The 23,508-nt window shown below is 40.3% G+C and overlaps 3 protein-coding genes across 3 annotated transcripts; 2 read left to right on the forward strand and 1 right to left on the reverse strand.

Moving 5' to 3' along the window:
- Nucleotides 1-1,828: 1,828 nt before the first annotated feature.
- Nucleotides 1,829-6,205, forward strand: sptssb (serine palmitoyltransferase, small subunit B). Its single transcript, XM_075474382.1, has 2 exons — nt 1,829-2,047; nt 4,341-6,205. The coding sequence occupies exon 2, from the start codon at nt 4,349-4,351 to the stop codon at nt 4,589-4,591; it is 243 nt and encodes an 80-aa protein (XP_075330497.1). The 5' UTR covers nt 1,829-2,047; nt 4,341-4,348; the 3' UTR covers nt 4,592-6,205.
- Nucleotides 6,206-15,126: 8,921 nt separating this feature from the next.
- otol1b (otolin 1b) lies at nt 15,127-17,220 on the forward strand. Its single transcript, XM_075474229.1, has 4 exons — nt 15,127-15,472; nt 15,573-15,662; nt 16,022-16,093; nt 16,172-17,220. Exons 1-4 carry the CDS (start codon nt 15,127-15,129, stop codon nt 17,068-17,070), a joined length of 1,407 nt encoding a protein of 468 aa, XP_075330344.1. The 3' UTR covers nt 17,071-17,220.
- Nucleotides 17,221-18,693: 1,473 nt separating this feature from the next.
- LOC142388821 (low affinity immunoglobulin gamma Fc region receptor III-A-like) lies at nt 18,694-20,738 on the reverse strand. The gene is made up of 5 exons (XM_075474383.1): nt 20,699-20,738; nt 20,577-20,612; nt 20,074-20,364; nt 19,688-19,960; nt 18,694-19,333 (listed from the first exon to the last, which is right to left on the reverse strand). The coding sequence occupies exons 1-5, from the start codon at nt 20,721-20,723 to the stop codon at nt 19,068-19,070; spliced, it is 891 nt and encodes a 296-aa protein (XP_075330498.1). The 5' UTR covers nt 20,724-20,738; the 3' UTR covers nt 18,694-19,067.
- Nucleotides 20,739-23,508: the final 2,770 nt, after the last annotated feature.

Raw genomic sequence — 23,508 nt, forward strand, 5'->3', positions numbered from 1 at the left:
CCTCTGGTAAGGAATTGGATTAAGATGATCCCTGAATGGCATGATTATAAACAGTCCACGCCTCCAAACCATCCCCCTTTACTGGTATAAACTCACAGATCCACTTGTTATCAATGATACATTTCTTCATCAGTGAAATAGAGCTTACAAGAAGCAAGGAACTTTAATCAATTTGAAATGATAAAAGAAATAAAGAGGTAAATGAGTGAAATGTCTCATGTTGGGAAGCTTTCATATTTATTTGATTATGTTAGAAGTCTATTGAGTAATTCTAGCTCTTGATTTATTGAAATATAATTATGTTTGGCAGAAGAGAATCCCAGCAAGGCAATATAAATCTGGATTACACTCAAACAAAACGTAAAATTTGTTAACGTGGAACGTAGTACTCGCATGGAGGCTATAAAAACTTAATGGAAATTAGATGGTCAGTTTATTTTCTGTATTTGCGTAGCTTGAGTCCAGCAAGAAGCAGATGTTTTCACACCCTCTTGTACATGATTTGGATCCTGGATGAAAAATTTGCCTTTTGACATGGGACCCATCAGGGAAATCTGTTTTTGGCTGATTTATAGAAACATGAAAAGGTTGGAGTGGGTGAAACTGCGAGAAAGTGATGCCTAAATGTTTTTTCGTGATCTCCGATGAAATCAGATCTGCATGCACACTGCTTTCTCTGCAAGATTTTTTTTCACGAGAATTGTTTAACCTAAGGAGTTACTCTAAAAGTTGTTTTGTGTCACTGGGTTTGTTGTCCTCAGTACAGATATGAGGCCTTATGTAAACCACACTCTGGAGAAATGTGTTAGTCTTTGTGACATGTCTCACATTTTAACTTGGGGGTGGAGAGCCTGTCTCACTTTTCACAAACTTTAGCTGGTTGTTCAGGGTAATCAGATCCACTTGGGAAAGTGAATGAAGTGAATCCACGCCGAGAGTGTGTGTGTTTTTGGCCCGACTTTCTCACTATTTTTTTTGCACAAACTGAACCCTTGTGACAGATATTGCTTTGCTTTCAGCCACTATTACAAAGATCGATTCCCTGGCATTTCAAACCAGTCTTCTTCTTTCTAATGCTAACAAAATTGCAGAGTGTATCCAAGCATAACTGTTGTTGCTGGTCTACTGCCCGTGTTTGCACATCAGTAACTGGAATGTGATAACTGAGCTGGTCAGCAAACCTCACTTTAAGGAGATAGGAATTCCTAACTGTATATTCCCTGACACCCCCCACCCCCCCCCCCCCCCCCCCCCTCAAAAGAAAGATTTCTCATGATTGTTCTGCCACAAAATGTATTAAAATGATCAAGTCAAAGTAATAGATTACCCCTGATTAAATATATTGGAAATGATTGGTCCTAAATGGTTAATTTTTCCTTCTGAAGTCAGATCATGTAATTTAGTATCGTGTAAGACACCATCTATGTGCTGGGCTGGTATTGTGTTAGTGTTCAGTCGCTATTTCACGCTTAGTTATCTTTTTATTTACTTTAAAAAAAAATCCCGTTTGTGGTACGAGCGCACAGCAGTGAGGTGCGTGGTCGCAGTTTATTTTCCATCCTGCTGCTGCGGACTACGTCAGAGGTGGTGCTGCGGCGCAGTGTCTGGCTGCAGCATGGTGGCACAGATGCGACGCGCACTGGGGAAAAGTTTAAAGATGCGGCACAAAGCAGCCGACCTCACATGGCTGAAATAGAGCTGCAGGCACGACGTCAACTCCCGTTGTGTATCTGATGCAAGAACTGTCTTTTTGTTGTTGTTTGTTGTTGTTTTTGCTGCTATTAACGCACACCGGCCTATTCGTCATATAACGCTCGGTCACTCCACCTACATGATCTGTGAGCCAGGTGAATGTAAGCACGAGTAGTGGGCGTGGTTCCACTTCCATAGTCTGCAAGTGGACTGCATATATGCCAGCGGCGAACTGGCGAGACAGCTTTTGGTTCACACAAAGCAGCGGAGCGGCAGTGGGACGCGGGCTGCAGCTCGTCCTGTTATAATCTGTCATTAGTAGATATCCAGGGGGGATCTCTCGGCGGCTGCAGAGGTGAGTCAGTACAGGAATTCGGTTATAGGCTACACTAAACAGACTGCAGGAGAGTTTATTAATTCCCCCTTAGATCATTATCATTATTATTATTATTTGAAATGCTTATCTCTGCATACACACAATTACACATTTAAACAGGCTGTAGATCTTTTTTCCAAGCCAAATATTACTGCTATTTTAGAAAGAAATTTTCTGTAAAAGGCAGCCTATTAATCTTTGATGATATTATTAAAGAATGCAAACTATCCGATCATTTTTGCTTCTCTTCCGGTTTCCTCGTGCTACAAACCACAACGTCAGAGCATCTTGTTTGATTAATTTAATTAGGCTTAATTTTGTTGACAGTTGAAGTTGTTTCCTTTATTCACTCTAATTGAAATGACAGTTAACACACCTGCACCTGTTGGCTCCGCCCCCTACCACTGCGGCAGGAGGTGATCATGAAATTGTGTATCAAGAGCAAACATTATAAACCACGTAAACAATGCTCTGATTCAGAGTTGGCATGCATGCGCCTGGGACATAAGTAGCGGCTGTTTGTTGTGTCATGTGGGACCTTTGGGCCCATTGCCCCCTCAGGGCACTGTTGTGGGTTTGGAGGTGCGAAAGGAGCCTCCCAATTCCACCTTCACACCATATTAATAAGCACAGCCCTAAGGACTTCTAAGGAGTTTTATTGTTTTTAATTTGAGGATTATTTTTCCGTTGCAGTCCCTAAAGAGATGAGCAGGGCAAACCATATCTCATCTGTACCATAAAGAGGTCCGAAATGATGGGAGCATTATGGAAATAGAATTTTATACTTTCCATTGCATAGTAATTGCCTCCTGTTCAGGATGTTTGTTTTGGGAATTCTGAAAAGGGACATTTCGATCATTTCTGTTAATGTGTGTTATCATCAGTGGAGTGAAGACGATCATGGCGACTTGCTCCCCGCAGATTTGTTTATTTGTATCTTGCTGATACCAGTTGGCTTCTTAGCTTCAGTCATGTCTTCTTCAGGCATTCTCACCCCTGCAGTCCTTGAAATCTTATTAATTGTGATTCTGTGTAACAAACATCCTAAATAATTGTATTTTTAATCACTTTGGTTCCACATGTCACTGAAAACCTTTGTCGATGTCAGAATCCTCCCAAACGGGGCTTAAGTGTTGGATTTCCAATCTGACTGTATACATGTCCCTCGAAAAAGTGGTTTCTTTTCAACAACAACGATTTAAGCTGCATTCAAAGCAGCAGACATCACAGCAAGTTCATACCCAGGTCAGACTGTGCAATGCTCAGAGAAACTGCAAAAAAAAAAGAAAAAAAGCTACAGCTCAGACTGCACAGGCCTCAGTTAGCTAGCTGCTGAAGCTCATGGCAGTTCAATGAGAAAAATACTCGGCAAGTATGGCTTGTTTGGAAGGGTTGCAGGAGAAAGCCTCCTCTCTCTAAAAATAACATGGAAGCACAGTTTAGGTTTGCAAAGTTAAATCAGAACAAACCACAAGACTTCTGGAGTAATGTACTTTGGATAGACAAGACCATAGTGGAGATGCTTGATCATAATGCACAGCTCTACATTTGGAGAAAACCAAACACTTTGACCATCAGTCAAGCAGGAGGGATGATCTTTTGGCTTGTTTTACCGCCACAGGACCTGGATGCTTTGCAGCCATTGAGTCAGCCATGAACTCTGTAAATCAAAGTATTCTAGAGTCAAATGTGAGGCCATCTGTCTGACAGCTAAAGATAAATTAAAATTGGATAATGCAACAGGGTAACAATTCCAAGCACTGCTTCAGATATACAAAAGAATGACAGAGAAAAGAAAAGAATAAAGGGTTTGCTATGGTCCAGTCAAAGTTCTGACTTCAGCTTGACTGAAATACCATAGTGGGATCTTAAGAGAGCTGCACATACATTAGTGGCCTCAAACCTCAATGACAATTACAATCAATGTTGTAAAGAGGAGAGGGCCAAAATTCCTCCACAACAATGTGAAAAACTGATGATATCACACAGAAAACAATTACTTCAATTACTTCAAGGAATAACTTCTATAATTTGTATAGTTTTTTTCCACACTCTATATCTGCATTTTAGCTTGGTTTTTGTTCTGTTAATTAAACTATGTTTACTGTAATGTGTTGTTGTTCACCTGAGTTTGTTTTGACCTGATTTTAAAACCTGGTAAGGACCAGATTAAACTGAATTTGTCCTGAGATCCAAAACCTTATGAGAGGGTGTACTTTTGCCTTACGTGACTGTACTCACAACATTTTACCTCCATTTCTTCTCCACCCAGCCTGCAGGATGAACTTCAAAAACTTGAGGGAGTACCTGGCTTGGCTGTACTACCAGTACCTGCTCATCACCGGGATCTATGTCCTGGAGCCGTGGGAAAAGTCTATCTTTAACTCCATCCTTTTCTCCGCCATCGCTATGGTGATCTACACCTCATACGTCTTTGTGCCCATCCATGTGCATCTGGCGCTGGCGTTTTTCTCGGAGATCTTTGGTGGCCAGCCTGAAAGCACCATGGCACTCATGAACTAAAAGAAAGGAAGAAAATGGAGGGGAAAAAAAGGAGTGGGTGTATTAGCATGGGCCCGTAAATAAGTTCCTGTAGCTCAACTCCTCAGCCTCCACATTTACTCGAGCCCCTATTTACCCACCTGAACCAGAGTGTGTCACTACAGCTCATCAGGACTAAAAACACAAAGATTTTACTGGAAGGATCCGAAAATCAGAGCCTTATTGTCCTCGATTATACCCCACACCCTAGGACCTTACCTCATGGTATTAGTCAAATAACTGTACCTTAATTTCACAACCTCCCTGCAAAGTGTTTTGTGAAATGTTTATTTTTACTTTTCCTCGCCGTATGTCCTGTGTGAGTGCATACCACCTCCAGGTTTTGCATGATAGGGTCATAGATAGGTGATATATTTGCATGCTTGTCTAACTACAAAACAATGAAATATAGATTATTTCCTTCACATGGCTTTAGGCAACAATCTTTTAGAGGGGCACTCCAGCAATTTAGTTTATCACTTTTGTAAGAGCTGGGGATTGAAAGACACCTTTTGCCTCATGAGTGAGGCAGCCAAGGTATTTTTTTTCTTTAGATTACAACTAATTATACAATTGTTTAACATGATTATCAGTTTTTAGTCTCTAAAGCTTGAATACTCTAAAACTCCTAAAGACTGGTAGCCCAACGTTATACTGTAATACCAACCGACAGGATGCAATCCATGTCGTACACAAACATTGAGTCACCGATCATAAATGAGAGAGCTGATGGGAAACCCGAGCTATGCAATGAATGTCAAAATGTCACGATTAAGTCTCTGTTGCACTGTTTGCTCCAAGCCTACTATGCATTTATTGATTTACTGGTCAAATTGGTTGACAACACAAAAACGACAGCATAGATATGGGCCGAGCCCTCTCTTTATCTCCAGTTTTTTACTTGGTGAAACGTCAGGAAGGTTGTTCTCAGCACAGGGCATGAACAAATATTGATACAACACACCTCTGTGTTACAGGCTCGGCTTTGTTACTGACATAGCTTTACTGGACAACTGTTTCCTGTCTAATGCAAAGTGCCATTCTACAGCAGACAAATTGATCTAAATGAAAAACAAAGCTTTACCGAAAAGCCGCCCTCCCCTCCTGCAGCTGATCTATCGAGAAAAAACTAACTTGTTTTGTGCTGGAGATCATCTTTATTCATTTGTGCTTTGGTTTAAGGGCTCCCTGAATGCAGGTTAAACATGATCTTTAAGTCAACTTTATTTATACAAAGTTATATATTTATAGAAATTGGTAAATGCTTGGCTGGTTACAATGTCAATTACCGAACTTTTTTGATTATTTATATATGTGTTCTCTTGTGGCCATAAATGACACATAATTTTTTCCTGCCCTTGTTTCTCCACCTTTAAAGTGCTTTTTATATTGTTCCCAGATTGTATTGTGTCCCTCCGCTTTTGATAAACAATTGCATTAGCACCAGATATTTCAAGTAACAAAATTGAAGAGCTCTCTGAAAGGCTTTTTTTTGTTTTTGTTCACTGCTTACCAAATGAATGCTTTATATACACATGTTGGCGACTCATCGCTGCATAATTCACAAAATAAAGGCATCTGATGATACTTGTACAACTAATCTATGTCTCGTCTTTGTTCACTTTTTACTCAAATGCTTGTAATAGTTTGAAGGATGTATTCATGCAGGATATGCTTTCAGTTAAGCAGTTGCTTTGAAAAGGAAAAACAAACGAAACAAAAGCGTACAGTTTGCACATATTTGACTCAACAGACTGAACCACATGAAGGGAATTCACACAATAAGGGGCAGAGCTATCAAACCAGTTCTCCCAAACTGGAGTAGGAATGAATGACCTGGGGCTTTGCTTTCCTTGCTGCACACACCTGGTAACCTACCCATGCCTACAAAGCGTTGGTGACCTGCCGTTGACCACAGACAGCCCCTTTGTTCAATCAGGTATAATGTAGCCCAGATTTTGGAGGAAAGGTTGGACTGAACTGTGTTGAAATTAATATTTGCACTATACATGTACAGTATGCTATATGACAACATGGATGGTGGCTCAGTAGCAGCTTAACTGTGATTAAGATGAAGTACGGGGACTTTCAAGGAAGCTATGTTTATGAGTTGTAACTGAACACCTCCACCTTGTATTTTTCCAGGATGTTGGAACACGATAGTTGCAACACTCTCAGTTGTCAACCTGCACACCCAATCTCATCCCAAAATCCTACCAAAGGCCCCTGTCTCCCCTTTTGCCCGCCCCCATCCTTTCTTTGCCCTGCTTTTTCCTCACTCCATCTCCTCTCCTCCCACGTAAAAAGGTAACTTTCGGTGTTTTCTCATGCCATCCCGTGTAGTGCAAGTTTAGTTCCTGCCTCAGGATCTTTGACAAACAGTTCTGTCGACCCTGCCCATGTTAGTTCACATCCCATGAAGAATGAGGCTAGAGGTTATCTCTGCAATGGTAAGGTGTAAACAAAACCTTCTCTACACTTGAATACTCTCAAAACACTCAGCGAGGAGTGGTGTATTGTTTCTGTTGTGTTTATATGCGTCCCATGACTGTTTCCAAAGGTCTGGGAGAAGGGGGAAGGGACTCCTAGCAACTGTCTTCTCCACAGAATGAGGCTACATGATGCAGAGGAAAATACCCACGTACGTGCAAACACTGGTGCCGCCACAACCAAGTATCAGTTTACAAGGAAACCCCAGAAAGTGTTCAAATATTGATAATAATTACCAACATTCGATAACATCCTCCATTCTGTCTCACACAAATACCCACACACTGCTTTAACACAACTGAAAAGCCTCTTGCAGTAGTTGTTTAGCCAAAGCCTTCCTACATGTGTGTACCGGCAGGATGAATATGCTCAAAAATACCGTTTAACCACAATCTGCAATTTACAGTCACCAACAGACATGCTTGTACATCCTTTATTTCCTTTATTTCTTTCTTTGTGGGGTCCTGTCAATCACAGTGCATTCCCAAACCCTGAACCTCAAGGGGAATTTTTTTCTTGTTTAAAGTGAGGTTGTATGTATTACTTATGAGTAGTCAGTGTCCTACCAGCAGGAGACATTGGTCAGAGTACTCAAGTCTGATAGACAAGCTAAAGCTAAAAGCTATACAGAAGTGGGCGCTAAAAAAAGAGTACGTTTTTCTCCATCCTGGTTTGAGTGTTCGCCAACACTTCGGCATTAGACATTTCCACAGTGTGGGCATGTGTAACTAGGACTATTTTGGGACTCTGTGATACAAGTTGACCATTTTTTAATAAACTACTGACCTATGTGTACGTTTTTTCAGTCAAGAATTGTTTGGTGTAGATGTGACACAGTGTAAATATCCAAAATATAGCTCTCGCTCTTCAAGTTTGAGTTATTTTAGATGGCAAAAAATAGCTTTTATGTTTTGGTTCTTCCATCAGGAAACCTTCTGCTTCTCCAAAATGAGAGCGCCCTGACTGCTGTCACATCTCCACTTCAACAAAAAATAAGTATATAGGGCTGAATTCTTAAACCCTTAACTATGCCAAAGACTTAACCCTAATCTAATTCTAACTGTTTGACCTTCAGAAAGCTCTTTAAACTTGTTCAACCATCTTGGTCCCAAAAAAGCCCTCTGACCCCACAGGTACAATAGGTTTTTGGCCACAAATGTAAAAAACAAAACCACACACGTGTGTACAGGTCTTCTTTATTAAGATAATGCACTGACTTCTATTCATAAAACAGTCTAACCCAAACCTTAAACAAGGCCTGGAAATTAGATTTAGCCTCAGATTAGGTCCCTCCAAAAGGATGACAAGAATCTAAAAAGGTAACAAAATTTATTACACAAACACACACACACACGTAGTATACACTTTGTAGGGGACCTATGAAATTATTCAAGTTGCACTTGAAGTTATTTGTGAATTTCTTGTGAAATGGAAACTTGAGTCAACTAATTTTCAGAGTTTTATGGGCCAAAAATAAAGACTTCTCTTTGAGGATAGGATGGTCACCAACCATATACTGTTGTGCTTCTCAGCTATAGATCTCTGTAAAGTCAAGTGTTTTCTTGATCTATTATCGAAGGTAGAAACGACAGAAAAATGTTTAAATTTAACCCTCTAATGTTCACACTGAGAAAATAAAGCATAGAAAAAAATGTTTCTCTTGATTTTTTTCATATGCTTTGCTTTCAGTAATAATGAGAATCAGTGATTCTTTTCACATGGCACAAAAGGTAAAATTATATAAAGTTAGGGCATAATGTAGGATTTCCTTTAGTATTACATAGCTAAACTGAATGATAGAGATAGTTTAGGTGGGTTTGCTTAATCTTGTTGACATAATACAATGAGTATAGACACTTAAAAATTGTACTTTACCAAACAGTAGAGCAGGACATTAAAGGCTTAAGACTAATGATCAAAGACACAATAAGCTGATAAATTGGTAAAACACACAGCACTAATAAAATCAATATATACAAATTAATAATTAACTGGACAATTATTTAGCAATGACATTAAAACCTAACAGTGTTTTCACCAGATTTGACTTTACAGCACAAAACAAGTTGATTTGGGAAAATGAGCGAGAGATTTTCCAGTTAACCCTCCGACTTGTGATTTTTGAAACGTTGTGTTTTGAGTGTGAAAATCTGTATCATCAAATAAAAAGTCAGTACCTTGGTATTACTTGGTATTACAGAGCTATGTAACAGGTGTGTTTAGAGGGAACACTGTTTGCACTACTGGGTGTGTGTCTCTGTCTGTTATGCTGTTTGTGGCAGGGCCACAGTCAAACACACTCTTTTAACTGTATATTTCCTTGTGATTTTTTTACACCTAAAAATTAAACTGAAAATCTTCTCGAATAGATGGGGGTCTAATTTTGAATCGAAACATTGCCTTCGTGGTGAAATAAAGTTTTAAACACATTTGGGATCAACCACATTCTGAGCAAACAACCAACATAGTTTAAGGTTACACATCTGGGAAAGCAGTAACATACTTTGAGAGTATAATCACGTCTACAACACACTCAATACGAGGATATATTCATGTGTCCTCATATGACGTATGATCTCTGTGATCTTATTATTGTGTTCTTTTATTTCTGGCGTGAGTCAACAAATCATTTTTGACAGATCTTTGTGTAATCAAACAAGCTTTGTGATGTGGTATTTAGAAATCTTGTGCAATAAGTTGCCATTATTTACTTATCAAAGAAGAGCAAAAACCGCCTTATGACACACCTCAGTATGAACCAATATGAGTCAATATGAACACGGGAGTGGCTGATAAAATCCTGAGTCCAGCAGGCAGGTCGAGCCACAGCTAGAGCCAAACCCTGACAGATTCGATGGACTGTCACTACAAAAGAAATGTGCTGCATCTGGCTCCTTGTAAGAGCTGCTGTGTGACTCAATAATAAGCCAATAGTTTGCAATTCTTTATATACTTACAAGACCCATTTCAAAATTTTTTGGATATTTTGACTTGTGTAGGTTCATGCTTGGCAAGGCATGAAATATATTTTTGAATCTATCAAACATTTATTGAAGGCACTTGCGTCTGACTGTGATAAATTATCTAAAGAAATGAATCAATGAAGCGAAAAGAAGAAAGACGTGTGCCACCAAGTGGTCAAATAAGGTGAATAACACTTTCCTCAATGTTGACTTGTGTGATGTGAGTTCTTACTTGTAGTTTCTACTAAAAGTAGCACAGTGGCACAGAAAACGCTGTGGTAAGAAACCTGTGGTTCAACTAAAGTGACATTTTCAAAAATAAGGTATTTAATATTCATAGAAATGAGGGAAATTTATCAATGTATACAAGCTGCTGAGAAGGAATGTTTGACTAAGTACCAGGAAAGTTAGTGTCACACTCAGTAAGGGGGGAGAAAGTTAAATGTATTTATTATTTCTCCAGAGGATACCAAACCTGTCTGATCTTTCCATAGTTCATGGACTTTGTGTTGAGCTTAACTCCATTACTGGGGAGGGAAAGTCTCCTTATTTTGTATTTCTTTTAAAGACGTTTATAGACACACAATAGCACTTTATGTAGCAGATTCTGTGGAGTTGGAGGTAGGAACATATGAGGAGTAAATATGAAGGGGGATTATTACTATTTCTGGAAAGTGATTTCCATAAAAAGAGGCATCCTAACAGTAACGCAAACCAACAGACTAGAATTATGAGACAATCTACGAGCTCTCACTCTGCTTTGAATTAATGTTTTACCTTGTATTCAGAGAGAGAAGCCAATTAACCTCTAATGGATGCACCCACACATTAATCATTTAAGTTCCTTCAGCATTCAACAAGTTTAAATCGTGCAAAGAATCTATGATCTCTTCATCCCTTTGAAGTAAGAAGAAAAAGAAGCCATATTTCAACTTGTTATTTACATATAGCTGTAATAATCCTCAATGTTCCTCCCCCTTCGCATTCATTATGATATTAACCAGTATTTACGATAATGGTCTTTGCAGCGAGCATCCCTGAGTAGGCAGAGGTTAATGACTAAATTAAGAATCAGTGACATTTTTTTAAATACCCTCTTTTGTTTAATTGTGACAAGGTACCTGAGAACTGCAGCAGCCATACAAATTAGCTTAGCATAGAGTGGAAACAGGAAAGAAACTATCCTGACTCTGTGTGAAGCTAACAAAAAACACCAAACAGCTCCAGGTTTTGTGGACAGTTATATCCAAAGGAATGTTTTTGGCCAGGAACAGTCACTCCTTGCTTTGTTCTTACATTCAACATGCAGAGCCTTTTGTTAACTCATTTTACCTGGAAAAAAATGCTTTTTAATCATGTACCAGTCTTTCTGCTAAACTCAGTCTACCAACTAAATGCTGGATATAGTCCAACATGAAGCACAGGAATATCTTGAAAGTGTTTATCTGCATTGGTGTAGGCTGCAATGCCTTTGAAAGTGTAAGAAAATAAAGATCCACAAACTTCATTAACATGAGAAAAGTTGAAAGAAGAAGAGGTAGGATTCAACAATCAATAATTACAAACAGAGCTAGCTTCACTCAGTCTCTGAGGAAATGAAAAATAACCCACAGTTATCATTCACAGACAAAATTAAATTGTTTATATAGCCTTAAATGGATGATCTCTGAATCACTTCACATCCCTTGTATAAAAACAGCTCCTCTACATCTCATAGAATCCCTATTGAACTACCAATTACTGCCAGTTTACGTGAATAGATTTTAATTTCACCGTGAACAAACTGTTTGCACAACCAACTTCGAGTGCATACGAAAGCCTAACACAAGAGAGGCTTGTCAGAGGAAGTGTGGCAGAAGAAAGTGGTTTTAAACATTGTCTGACCACATGAGAAGTATGCTCACTGCCAACAGGTCCCTTGCCAAAGTCATTAGCTGTTAATTCTGTGGGGTCTAGATTTTCTTTGATAAGATCCAGGTAACGAATAAAATAGGGTCTGTGGCCTTGATTGTGCCAGTGAGCATGGCGGGGGAATCATCATAAAGAGTAGCTGGTTGCTTTGTTGGTTACTAAACAAGTCTCTCTGTTACTGTCTCAGACTCACTCACTCACTCTAATCTACGCTATACACATTCACAGCAGCTTCAAGATTTTTTACATGAATAGGGTTAAAGTAAGGTAATACACCTTCATCCGTCCAAGTCATCTTTGGTCCTCTCTCTGCTCGACTGCACTGGCTGAGTAAGTTAACTCTTCCCTGTCTCTGGCGCTAAAATGTGTGTTGATGGTGTGTGTGCGTTGCTTTGGCTGAGGGCAGAGCCAGTGCCAGTGTTAAACAAACAGACAGGTGAGCAGCGTCTGTGTCCTCTAAGAACAGCTGGGCACTGTAAACTGACCGCTGCATTTGTGTGTGGTCTGAATGGAGCTGAGAGACGATGTTGTTGAGGTCAGGCATGGAGAACCCCAGAGGAACCCCTGTTTCTCTCAGGACTTTGCTGCATATCTCACACTCCATTAGTTTGTCTTTTATAGAGGGGGAAGTTGGGGACAAATTTTCCAGAGCTGCTGGGAAACTGGGAGAAGAGGAGCATGTAAATGTGGCTAAGGGGATCAAGAAGAAAAAAACATTAAGAGAGGATAAAAATATTTTAAACAAAGACAATCTTTTGGGTTTCAGTAGCTTGCTTTTTATTCCTTCATTCCACCATTAACCCTCTCTGTTTCCCCACATTTCATTTCCCGTATCCCTGCTCCCTCATAGCTGGTCACAGATCTCTCTGTGGACATGAAGTCTTTGGCAACTGAGGCATGTCCGCTTCTCAAGCATTCTTTGTCACTGGCAAGTCAAGAGTTTCAACTAGACAGCTACCAGAAAATCACTTTTCTCCAAAAACCTGATGCTATCTTGTTTCACCGTAAGAATGAATCATTGTCCAGCCACACAGTCATAGTTAACAGATGTCGCAGCCAGCAACCTTGAGAGTTCATGTGCAAAAAGTCGGTCACAGTGATAAGGCAGGCATTGCAACTGCACAGATTTAAAGGTAAGCTCATTCGTTTGACAAACAGCTCAGGTTTAGCTGCTGCTGAGTGATTATCAGAGCTCTTTAGGCTAAAGCTTTCTCCTGGATGTTCACCAAGTGTGAACTGAGCTCCCTGTGCTATGTGCCAGTTTGCACATCTAGTATTAAGTCTTTTTAATTAATTATCAGAGACTTTGATATCAGCTTTTGCTTGCAAGATTCTGCTTGGGACTGCACAAGACTTGAGTTAAAAACAGTTTCCACCTTTCCACTTGTAGCTACATGTCTGTTGTCAGAAGCTATGCTTTAAAAAGATGCTGGCTTCTGTCACAAACTCCTCTTTGCTTGGCTTTGTCCAACCTTAAGAGCCTGGGTAGAAGGAATGCCTCCCATATCGGGTGACCCATTGCCCCACGGCCTTTGCTCCTTGCCTAGCTTGCAGCAAGGGAGTGCTTGAGGTGGGCGCTGTATCCCGTGTCACAAAAGCACCTTTCTACACAACAGGGGTACAGAGAATGGGCCACAGCACAGTGATTCTCCTTGGGTTCGCTCCAACCCACCATAGTGGGATTTCAGACCTCCCCCTGTGCTTCTAGCAAACACCCTCATTGGATGTTCTTTCACCCAAGAAGCCTGGCAGAGCTTTCAGAGAGACCTGGATCTCTTGGTCCTGCTTCCAAGACACCACCAGAACGGATAAATGTTGTATTATTTATGCTTAACTGGGTGAGTCTAATGAACATTGTGAAATATTTGTTATCAAAAGGTTGCATGACAGTTAACCTATGAGGTCAATCATTTTTGCGTATTTGTTGGTGTTAGATGACTAATCTTGGCACTGTGTCTCAAGAAAATCCAGGCTTTCAGTCCAAGAATGCGCTTGTGAGATCTCTCTTTTTTTTTTTTTTAGTTTTCCCAATAAAAAAAAAGTCTGGGCAATTCTTGCTGCACAGGACTGAGTACACAGCAACACTCAGCTTGTGTCTGGATGTTTAGTCCTTTGGGTTACCTACTGTCTGAGGGTGTTGTTACATTTGAAGTGCAACGGGCTGTGTCTGGGAGAGATTGTTCTATGTTTTCTCAGACACTGTGGTCACTTTGGGTTTCCCTCTACCTCATGTGGCAGACGGAAAAGAAATGGAACCCAAACTCGTCTATTTAGCTTTTGGAAAAAAAACGAACACGGAATCAAACAAGAAGAAAAGAAGAACAGACACAAAAATAATGTTTTTGAACGGACACATTCCATATTCCATATGTGAAACTTTTCCCAAACAATGTGAATGGACTGCACTTATACAGCGTTTATCTAGTCTAGTTAACCACTCAAAATACTGTTATCCTTCATGCCACATTCACACACACTCATACAGCATGTCTATACAGGTGACACAGTGCTGTTTTCATTCACACACCAGTGGATGCATCATATAGGCAACAAGGGGTTCAGTGTCTTTCCCAAAGATATTTGAATATCTGTTTGGGGAGACTAGGAATTGAACTACTAGTCATCTGCTCTTCCTCCTTAGCCATAGCCACCTCAAATTTGTTAGTTTGAACGTACTAATAACAGTTCAGAAGCACCAGTGAGTCCCACCAGTCACTTTGACCTGAAGGGGCCTTTCAGAAAAGAAGTTCAGATGCCTTCAAGCACTTAGGATTACCATGACCTGGTTGACTGAGAATCCACACCAAAATGTGAAATTTAAAGCTTTAAAGAGTGAAAAGCAAAAACGTTTAGCTTTGACTGAACAATTCCATGAAAAAATGCTCAAAGTCAGTCAGAAGAAGTCATGGAATATATACTTGGAAACAGCAAAAGAAGTGAGAGCAGAGACTCCATTACTCATGCTTACTTTGTGAGTTACCTTCCGATTGTAATTCTCTACTCTTGTTACTTCTTGTTTCTAAAGCTAAATTAGATGGAACGTGAACTTATTCTAACAGGTCTGATTGGTTACTTGATTTCAGATAGTTGACAACAATGAGGATTATTCCCTGTCAGTCGACTCTCGTGGCTGTAGCTGTGGTTACACTCACTATGGTGTCCTGCGCTGGAGCCAAGACTACACAGAAACCAAAGTACCAGTACACAAAGAAGCCCATCCCTCAGGTTACCATGCACAACCCCGTCACCACCAGCATGCCCAAGACTCTCAAGATAGTGGAGACCCCGAATCCTGTGCAGCCACAGCCGCAGCCCACCACTGAGAGGATAGCCTACCCAAGTCATGTGTTTCCGCAGCACTACAGTGACTATACTGAGCCCCCTGGTGTTGGCAATGAGAATTACACCCTGGATTACAACGAGTGCTACTTCAACTTCTGTGAGTGCTGTCCACCTGAGAGGGGTCCCAGGGGCCCCAAGGGAGACAGAGGCTTGGCAGGTAGTAGACTTAATGATGATAAGCTGCCATAGTACATCCACTTGCTTTTTTTTGTGTGTAACTTTGGCGTTTTGACCATCACTTATTTTTACTTGTCTAGGGCCACCTGGTGAAAGAGGACCTGCTGGAGCAGCTGGTTTACCTGGACCATCTGGTCTTAGCGGTCCTATGGGCTTTAAAGGAGACAAAGGTGGATATATTTGTATCATGACATATTTCAAAATAGCAGTATGCAGATGCATCATATATATATTGTAAGGGCATATTATTCTGCAGTGGGTACAATATGAGAAAGGGTAAAAGCACCCCCCTTTCCCTACTTACCTGTTGTTCCAGATGATAAAAAAATACCCCATAACAAGCAATAATGGAGTAATACAAAAGGGCTCAAACAAAATTTGGGCATTGTGGGCATTGGAGAACAATGATTCCTGAGGACTTTGAGCCTTTGCATTGCAGGCGGAATAATTGTGTTGATCATCTTTTGCTGGTAGTGCTTGCTCAAAATATTCAAATATCCAAATCGCTCTTTCAAAATAAATTTCCTAGGGGAAAAGGGTGACAGAGGAAACATTGGGTCTTCTGGGACACCAGGAATTCCAGGAAAACTGGGACAAAAAGGTACAATGAGTTATTATTTAATTATTTTGTAAATATAGTTTGTTCCATGGTTCTGACGCATTTGCCCTTCCTTTGCAGGTGATGTTGGCTACAAAGGTGAAAAAGGTGAAACAGGGTTGCAAGGTGTCAAAGGTGAAAGAGGGGAGAAAGCAGAGCCTGGCCAGAATGGGACTGCTGGTGTGAAAGGAGAACCGGGACAACAGGGGCCAGCTGGACCTCCAGGAACGGCTGTTGAGCAGGGTCCTAAGGGAGAAAAAGGAGATAATGGGGAATGTGGCATTTTCGGGGAGAGAGGACCAAAAGGTGAGAGAGGGGATCATGGGGCTCCAGGCATTCCAGGTGCAATGGGAATTCCAGGATTCAATGGCAAGCATGGTGTCTCTGGCCCTGTAGGCATTAGAGGGGATCAGGGACCTCCTGGGCCTCCAGGGGAACCAGGGGTGAGAGGGTCTCAGGGACCACAGGGCATAAGAGGGATGCCTGGGCCAAAAGGGGATAGAGGTTACCCTGGGATGAGGGGTGACCGGGGCTTTCGTGGAATCAAGGGAGCCAAAGGATCAGGGATTCCTCAGAAACGCTCTGCCTTCAGTGTTGGTATCTCTCCAAGAAGATCCTTCCCACCCTCCGGCTTCCCAATCCGCTTTGACAAAATCTTCTACAACGAAGAGAACCACTTCAATGTCTCATCCAACAGCTTTACATGTGTTCACCCTGGGGTTTATGTCTTCTCCTTCCATATCACTGTGCGTACTCAGCCACTGCGTGCTACACTGGTAGTGAACGGGTCGAGGAAAGTGAGGACACGGGACTCACTGTACGGCCAAGACATCGACCAGGCATCTACTCTGGTGGTGCTACGGCTGGCAGCAGGTGATCAGGTGTGGATGGAAACATTCAGAGACTGGAATGGAGTGTATGCCAGCAGCGAGGACGACAGTATCTTCTCTGGGTTTCTGCTTTACTCAGACAGGTTCTGATATCTACTCGTGCTATACTGAAAATCTCCTCTACTGCTGAACTGTTCCAACTTGACCATGTTGGAGAAAAGACCAAATACAGGTGGTACTTAAACTGTAACTTTGAGCTGCTTAAAGGTTGAACCGCCCAATTCTCATTATCATCTAACTTCTCCTTTGAACAATTATGCGATGAATCGCAGAAAGATTACTGAATGGGCCTATCAAGCATGACCTCATGGGGTTAAGGAGTTAGTGCCCCGTCCAGAGCCTTTGTTTAAAGTGATATTTCTTTTAGTTAATCAAAGCATGCACAATGACTCAAAACAATCACTAAGATTCAAAACAACAATCCTACATGGCTTAGAATAACAACAAAGATGTAAAATAGGTACAAAAAGACTCAAAATAAACACAGAGACAAAGCAACAGTCTCAAAATGCCTCAAAATAGCAGCAAAATGACTCATAAACGATAAGTTGAATAAAACTTATCAAACCATAAAAAATAAACACTTCCTCAAAAGGACTAAAAGATGATTGAATATTGAGGAAATATAATTAATATGAGATAAGTGAATATTGTCAAAAGAAAATAACAACAAAAGGCCGTCTTCAAAAAGACACCAAATAGGTACAAAGAAGCTCAAAATGATTCAGAAAAAAAACTAATAAAAAGGTACTATACAGCCATGCAGAGATTCAAAACACTGTTTTCCTTATTCATCCTTTTCAGTTTTATTTCTGTGGGTTTTTTTTTTTGGGGGGGTGGTCTTTATTGCATTGAAACGTCCCCCTAAAAACACAATTCCACCCACGCATTAAAGGTCTACAAAATGTGCATTAAAACAAAAACCCCACTATGAATTACATGAGAACAAATGCAGTAATATTAATCAGAAAGGAAATTTGAGTGCATTATTTTCATATATATGTTTTTTGGGGGGCTTTTTATGCCTTTAATGACAGGACAGTTGGAGAGAGACTGGAAGCAGGGGGCAGAGAGACAGGGGAGACATGCAGCAAAGGGCTGCTCGGTGTGGGACTTGAACTGGGGCCAGCTGCAGCGAGGACTGTAGCCTCTGTACATGGGACGGCTGCTTAACCCACTACGCCACTGATCGCCCCTGAGTGCATTATTATCATTTAAAAGAGTTCAATTCATAAATCAGAAAAATGGAACATCTATCCAGCATCAGTGCATTTCCAAAGAATGCAACTCTGTTTGATGTACTTAGCTTTTATCCCCCTTTGTAATACTTTGTGGTATTTATTCAGATCTTCAAGTGTCATCATTACCTCATTTGCTTGACCCCCCCAATAAAGAAGCACCCTTGTCTCATTATCCTGTCCTCTTCTTCTATGCACACTTCCGTCTGTTTTGATACATCCATCTCACATTGGTCTATCACCTATAACAACATCAGCTAATGTCACTGTGATTTGTAGCTATATTATTAATCTTAATGTAAATCTGACTAGAATGACTGTATCCTTCTGCAGTGAAGAAATGTTCACTAATGTCTACTGTCATGTTATTATACCAGTGTTTCCAATATATAAAAAGTATTGCTGTACAATAGAGCTGTAAAAAGACATTGTGTTCACTGAAAATAAAAGTCCAGCAGTACAGATCATTTATTGATTGCTTTATTTGCAGAAACATGACATTAAATGTTTGCAACTTTGTTCAGCCTGCTAGTTTTGTACGGTTGACTCTATAAGGTGGATCTCTGGTATTGGGAATAATTAATATAACCCAGAAGAACAGAAGGACAGAGCTATGTCACAGATCATTAGTGAGATTCAGGATCATTAATCTTTGTCGTGTCAAACGAGAACTTCTAACAAGAGAATACAGTTTGGAGATACCCCAGGCAGGTCAGAGTCTCCAGACAAATCTTCAGGCTGCAGGGATACACTTAAAGGCCTTAAAGTAAAACAAACAAACAAACAAAAGCTGGCGTGCAGACAGGAGGCAGGAAACGGTCTGGAGATGGGTTCAGAACATGTACTTTTTCAAAAATCTTTGGTCTCACTAAACCTCGAGAGACCCAACAGCGGCACCCTGGCCCTACAGCTGTACTGTCCCGGAGTCTTACTAACCCAGAAGTGTTTCTCTGAGGTCGCCATTCCCATTCGGGTGTTACTTTTGTAGAAATAGTAGTTTAATGGAGGTGCAGGAGCACGGGCATTGTACTGTACATGGCAGATGAGCTTCATTCTATTCATTTTCATCGGGTCGCTCCCAGCATCAATCTCCAATAGCGGCTGAGTCAGAACCTCTGAGACAGAGTAACAGAGAAAAAAACAATGACTGAGTTCTCATGCTTTTTAAGTTGGCAGCTCATAAGGTTCAGAGCAACAAGATTGTATCGGACTAACTCAACACTTTGGGAAATCCTCCTTTAGAGTAGGAGAGCAAACATAATAATTACTGTAGTAATTAAATAACTCAATTAAGCAAAAAAATCACAGCTCTCAGCCTGGGAATTAGTCCATGTACACAAATCTGGTATTTTACACTTTAAAATAACATTAATTTATGTTCCAAGCTTTTGAGATACTGGTAGATATTTCCCCAAATGTCAGTCCACTACAACCAAAGTCATAATTTGCAAACCAGTGAATATACTCACCTAAGATGTGAACAGGGGTGGCCACTGACATCACAGAGTGTGTACGTCCTCTCCTATCCCAGGAGGCCCTAAAGGAGTACATCCCTTCATCCTGAAGGGTCACGTTGGTCAAGTAGAAATCTCGGTTGTTGCCATTTTGTCTCATTACTTCAATGTCGTCTTTGTACAAGATGGTCTCGTGCAGAGGAAGGTTAACTCGGAGGTGACATGTGAAATTCAAGGTCTCTCCAACAAGGCCAGTTTGGGGCGAGGCTCGAAGGATTGCAAACCCTCCTGAACAAAGATTAGAGAAGAAAGTCACCTGTAAATGATTTTAATGTTAAAACAGATCTGTGGCGGCTGGTTTCACAGTCCAGTGCTGGAAAGAGAGGGGGGGGGGATCTTACCATCCACGTTGATCTCCACAGGTAGACTTCTCAGAGTTTTTATGATTCCCACGACTGAGTCCCTCACCCCATGGCAGGAAAACTTCCCACTCTCTTTAACGTTGGCATTCCACAGGGTCAACAATTCCCCAGTCTGAGGAAGCTTTGTAGATCCTCTGAACCACCAGAAATTCCAATCAGAACTGTATGAAACAGGAACACTGCATCTCAGCCGCACGCTCCCCCCAGAGAAGACCCTCGAATTCCCTGAGACGATCTCGACAGTGGCCCGAAATGAAGTCACAGTGGGAACTGTCGAGACAAACACAGGTGTGAGACACCAGGGAGGAACATCAGAAAGGAAACTAAATCGTCTGCTTTGCTTGTGAATGTGAACACTGAACTCGCTATGAAGCTGTGCTCTGTACAGCTGGAATATTCATCAAACCAATTCAGACCTGTACATGTTCAATGTGACAGTGAAATATATCTGGAGATGAACTGTGAGAGTAATTGGCACATACCCTCAGGTACCACAAGCAGCGGTAGAGATGAAAGAACTGAAATAGAAAACGAAAGATTGACGACAACTATCAAACGTACAAAGTCTGACTGAAATGAGATAACGCAAATGACAAAAACTCACCGAGGAGAGAAATGACCACGTCCATCGTGCAGGCTCTGCTTATTGGAAAGAGAAATAGAAAGGGATTCTTTTATTTCTGTTAAAAAGAGAAGTGAGAATATTTTTTTCCTCTTGGGTTCCTCACACAGGACATCCCCTTTCAAAAATCGCTGTGCCCTCAATTCTAAAATTATTATTTTTTTTGCAACCTGTCTTGAAATAATGGATATTTTATGGATATTTCATTTACTTTCAAGAAGGAAAACATAAACAAGGAGGAGCAGTGTTTTCTTATTAAAGAAATCACAGGCCATCATTTCCGTTACATATATAATGCAGGGCTGGGCAACAATTCAAATGTTTAATCTAATTAATCACATGATTTCCCTGATTAATCACGATTAATCGCATTTGTATGCAAAATCCAAAAATTAATTCAAAAGTAGTGTACAGCCTTTAGCATTTAGTTTTATTTTAAATGTTATGGCACTTTCATATGAATGAAAGTGCCATAACATTTGTTGTGCAAACACTTTTTAACATTTAATGTAGTTTTTATGTAGAAGCCTGGCTCCACTGTCTGTTTCCTTGAATGACTTGCTGGTATCAATTGTGTGTTTTGCCTCTAATTATATTTTAGGCTGGAACTACTACGGTGAGAAGACAATTCAACTTGGCTTCTCACCGTAGACACTTGGCAGTGTTTACAGATGACTTTGGTTCTGTCGACTCCACCGTCTGGAAGAACTTTAAAACGAAAATGGTTCTGTACCCTTCCCCATGTTTGGTGGATCCGCCAATTACTTTCTTTTCCGTTTCCACAGCAGACAGCAACAGACTTTTACAAAATAAAAGCCTGTGAGCAACAGACTTTTACAAAATAAAAGCCTGTGAGCAACAAACTTTTACAATAATAAAATAAATATTAAAACCTGCGCTAATGCGCGATAAAATATTTATCAACGTTAAATAATTAACGAGTTAACGCGATAATAACGAGTTATCTCGCCAAGCCCTAATATAATGTAATAATGTAGTTCTGTAATCTTGACGTGATAATCCGCAACTATCTCCCTGTTATGACCGATGTTTCATATTTTCAAATCACGGCCTTTTTAGGTTTCCCACTTTTTCTTTACTTTAACTCTGAAGTACGTCTCAACAGTGGATTATTTCAATGGGAGAAAGCAAAGGGGAACTGGAAACAACAACTCCCCTCTCAGAGTTGCCTCAGCTGAAATAAACCTACGCCCTTGGGAACAGGACTACTAAACATGTTTGCAACTGAGGCGGGTGCCTTTTTGGCACTGAATCATATCTATATAAAAGTGTTACCAGGAGTTCTTACGTGGCACAATCTTACTTATCTCTATAAAAAAAAACCTAATTCTTAAATTTTAGGAGAAAAGCCCAAAAAACAAGCAGTGAAATACCTAATTTCTGTTTGCATTACTTATTTTTGTACTTTTATGTACGGCAGCATAATGTCAATTCTTCTTACATTGGCTAAGGTATCCAATACATATATAAATAAAATAAAATAACTCGGCTGTTGAAACTTCTTTTCCCGGTATGACTGAAAAAGATCCAATTTGGTGTGGGAATCTTTCAGTGCAGTCACGTGAGACACAGTGAAGGGGAACCACACACTTTACTTACTTCAGATTTTTATTAATCATCACACACCCATCGATGCAAACATACCAATACTGTCCCAATAAGTTACATTTAAATAAAAGACAGTATTGAGGTATTCTCTCCCAATAACAAGCCTATAATGTAACAAAGATTTTTTTTAAAATACCTGATAAATAACTTCTGCATACAGTGCAACAAGAGGTTGTTCAAGCTAAAGTGGAATTTGCATTTAAACTCTTCTCTCTGACTAAAATGTAACGGCTACATCGTTTCAAACATCAACACACACACACACAAAAAAAGAAAATGCACCTCATGAGTAAAGGTTAAAAAACAAAAAACTATTGCCAAACATTTCCTTCTCGATAAGACTGCCAGAATAGACAAAAAGACACCTGGAAATAATCTGTTACCACCAGTTCTCCTTCAGCTGTCAACTGTTAAGAGCCATTAATTTAATCTGAATCAGCTTTAAAAATCATACCAGAAAGAAAACGTGCTTTAAAATAAGTACTCCTCTGCACTAGAGAAAGCAACGATAGACTTGGGAGTGATTCTTTTTTTCTATTTGATTCAACATCTCCGGGAGAGCAAAGGATAATGACACTAATTCACCCGCGACTGAAAACAAACAAACATACAACTAATGAATCAGAATTCATACAACATGTCTTCAAGCAATGTTGCTTAACTACTGTAAATATTACAGGATTTATGCGTTGAGGAGATTTGATACCTGCCTGTTCATAGAAAAATAAAATCGCTTCTGTTCATCCAGCTGGTGACTGGAATGACTACGATATCTGCACTCATAACCGGAGGACGTACTGTTTGTTGTCATGGACCAAACATGGGCATGCAACACTCATGCACATTTGCCACACGCACAATCTTTCTCTCATCTTTTCCCCCCATGAAGGACTGGGAAACACACTCTAAATACAGCACACATCACAAGCTTGAGCTGGAGAGTAATTTCAGGGAGGGGAAGTTTGGTTCTGCGTCACTTTAGATTTGCCAATCTTGTTTTTTTCCCCTCTTTTTCTTTAAACCTTAATTCTAAGAAGATTATTCTTGCTCTATTACACGTTTCTTGGAACAGAAAAGTTCAGGCCAGCTTACACCTATGAGAAAAAGATGTCGTCTGAATGTTTAAAAACTAAACCCAAACTTTTATCTTGACTACAAAAAAG

The sequence above is a fragment of the Odontesthes bonariensis genome, chromosome 9 (assembly GCF_027942865.1).
Source record: "Odontesthes bonariensis isolate fOdoBon6 chromosome 9, fOdoBon6.hap1, whole genome shotgun sequence".
Classification (NCBI taxonomy): domain Eukaryota; kingdom Metazoa; phylum Chordata; class Actinopteri; order Atheriniformes; family Atherinopsidae; genus Odontesthes; species Odontesthes bonariensis.

What these genes read in the sequence shown, in the direction of transcription:
- sptssb (XM_075474382.1), top strand. Translation starts at nt 4,349, where the DNA reads ATGAACTTCAAAAACTTGAGGGAGTACCTGGCTTGGCTGTACTACCAG.
- otol1b (XM_075474229.1), top strand. Translation starts at nt 15,127, where the DNA reads ATGGTGTCCTGCGCTGGAGCCAAGACTACACAGAAACCAAAGTACCAG. An exon ending in GGGAGACAGAGGCTTGGCAG is followed by an intron (nt 15,473 to 15,572) that starts GTAGTAGACTTA and finishes TTACTTGTCTAG; the next exon opens with GGCCACCTGGTGAAAGAGGA. An exon ending in GGGCTTTAAAGGAGACAAAG is followed by an intron (nt 15,663 to 16,021) that starts GTGGATATATTT and finishes TAAATTTCCTAG; the next exon opens with GGGAAAAGGGTGACAGAGGA.
- LOC142388821 (XM_075474383.1), bottom strand. Translation starts at nt 20,723, where the DNA reads ATGGACGTGGTCATTTCTCTCCTCG. An exon ending in CGTGGTCATTTCTCTCCTCG is followed by an intron (nt 20,613 to 20,698) that starts GTGAGTTTTTGT and finishes TTTCTATTTCAG; the next exon opens with TTCTTTCATCTCTACCGCTG. An exon ending in TGTGGAGATCAACGTGGATG is followed by an intron (nt 19,961 to 20,073) that starts GTAAGATCCCCC and finishes ATCTTTGTTCAG; the next exon opens with GAGGGTTTGCAATCCTTCGA.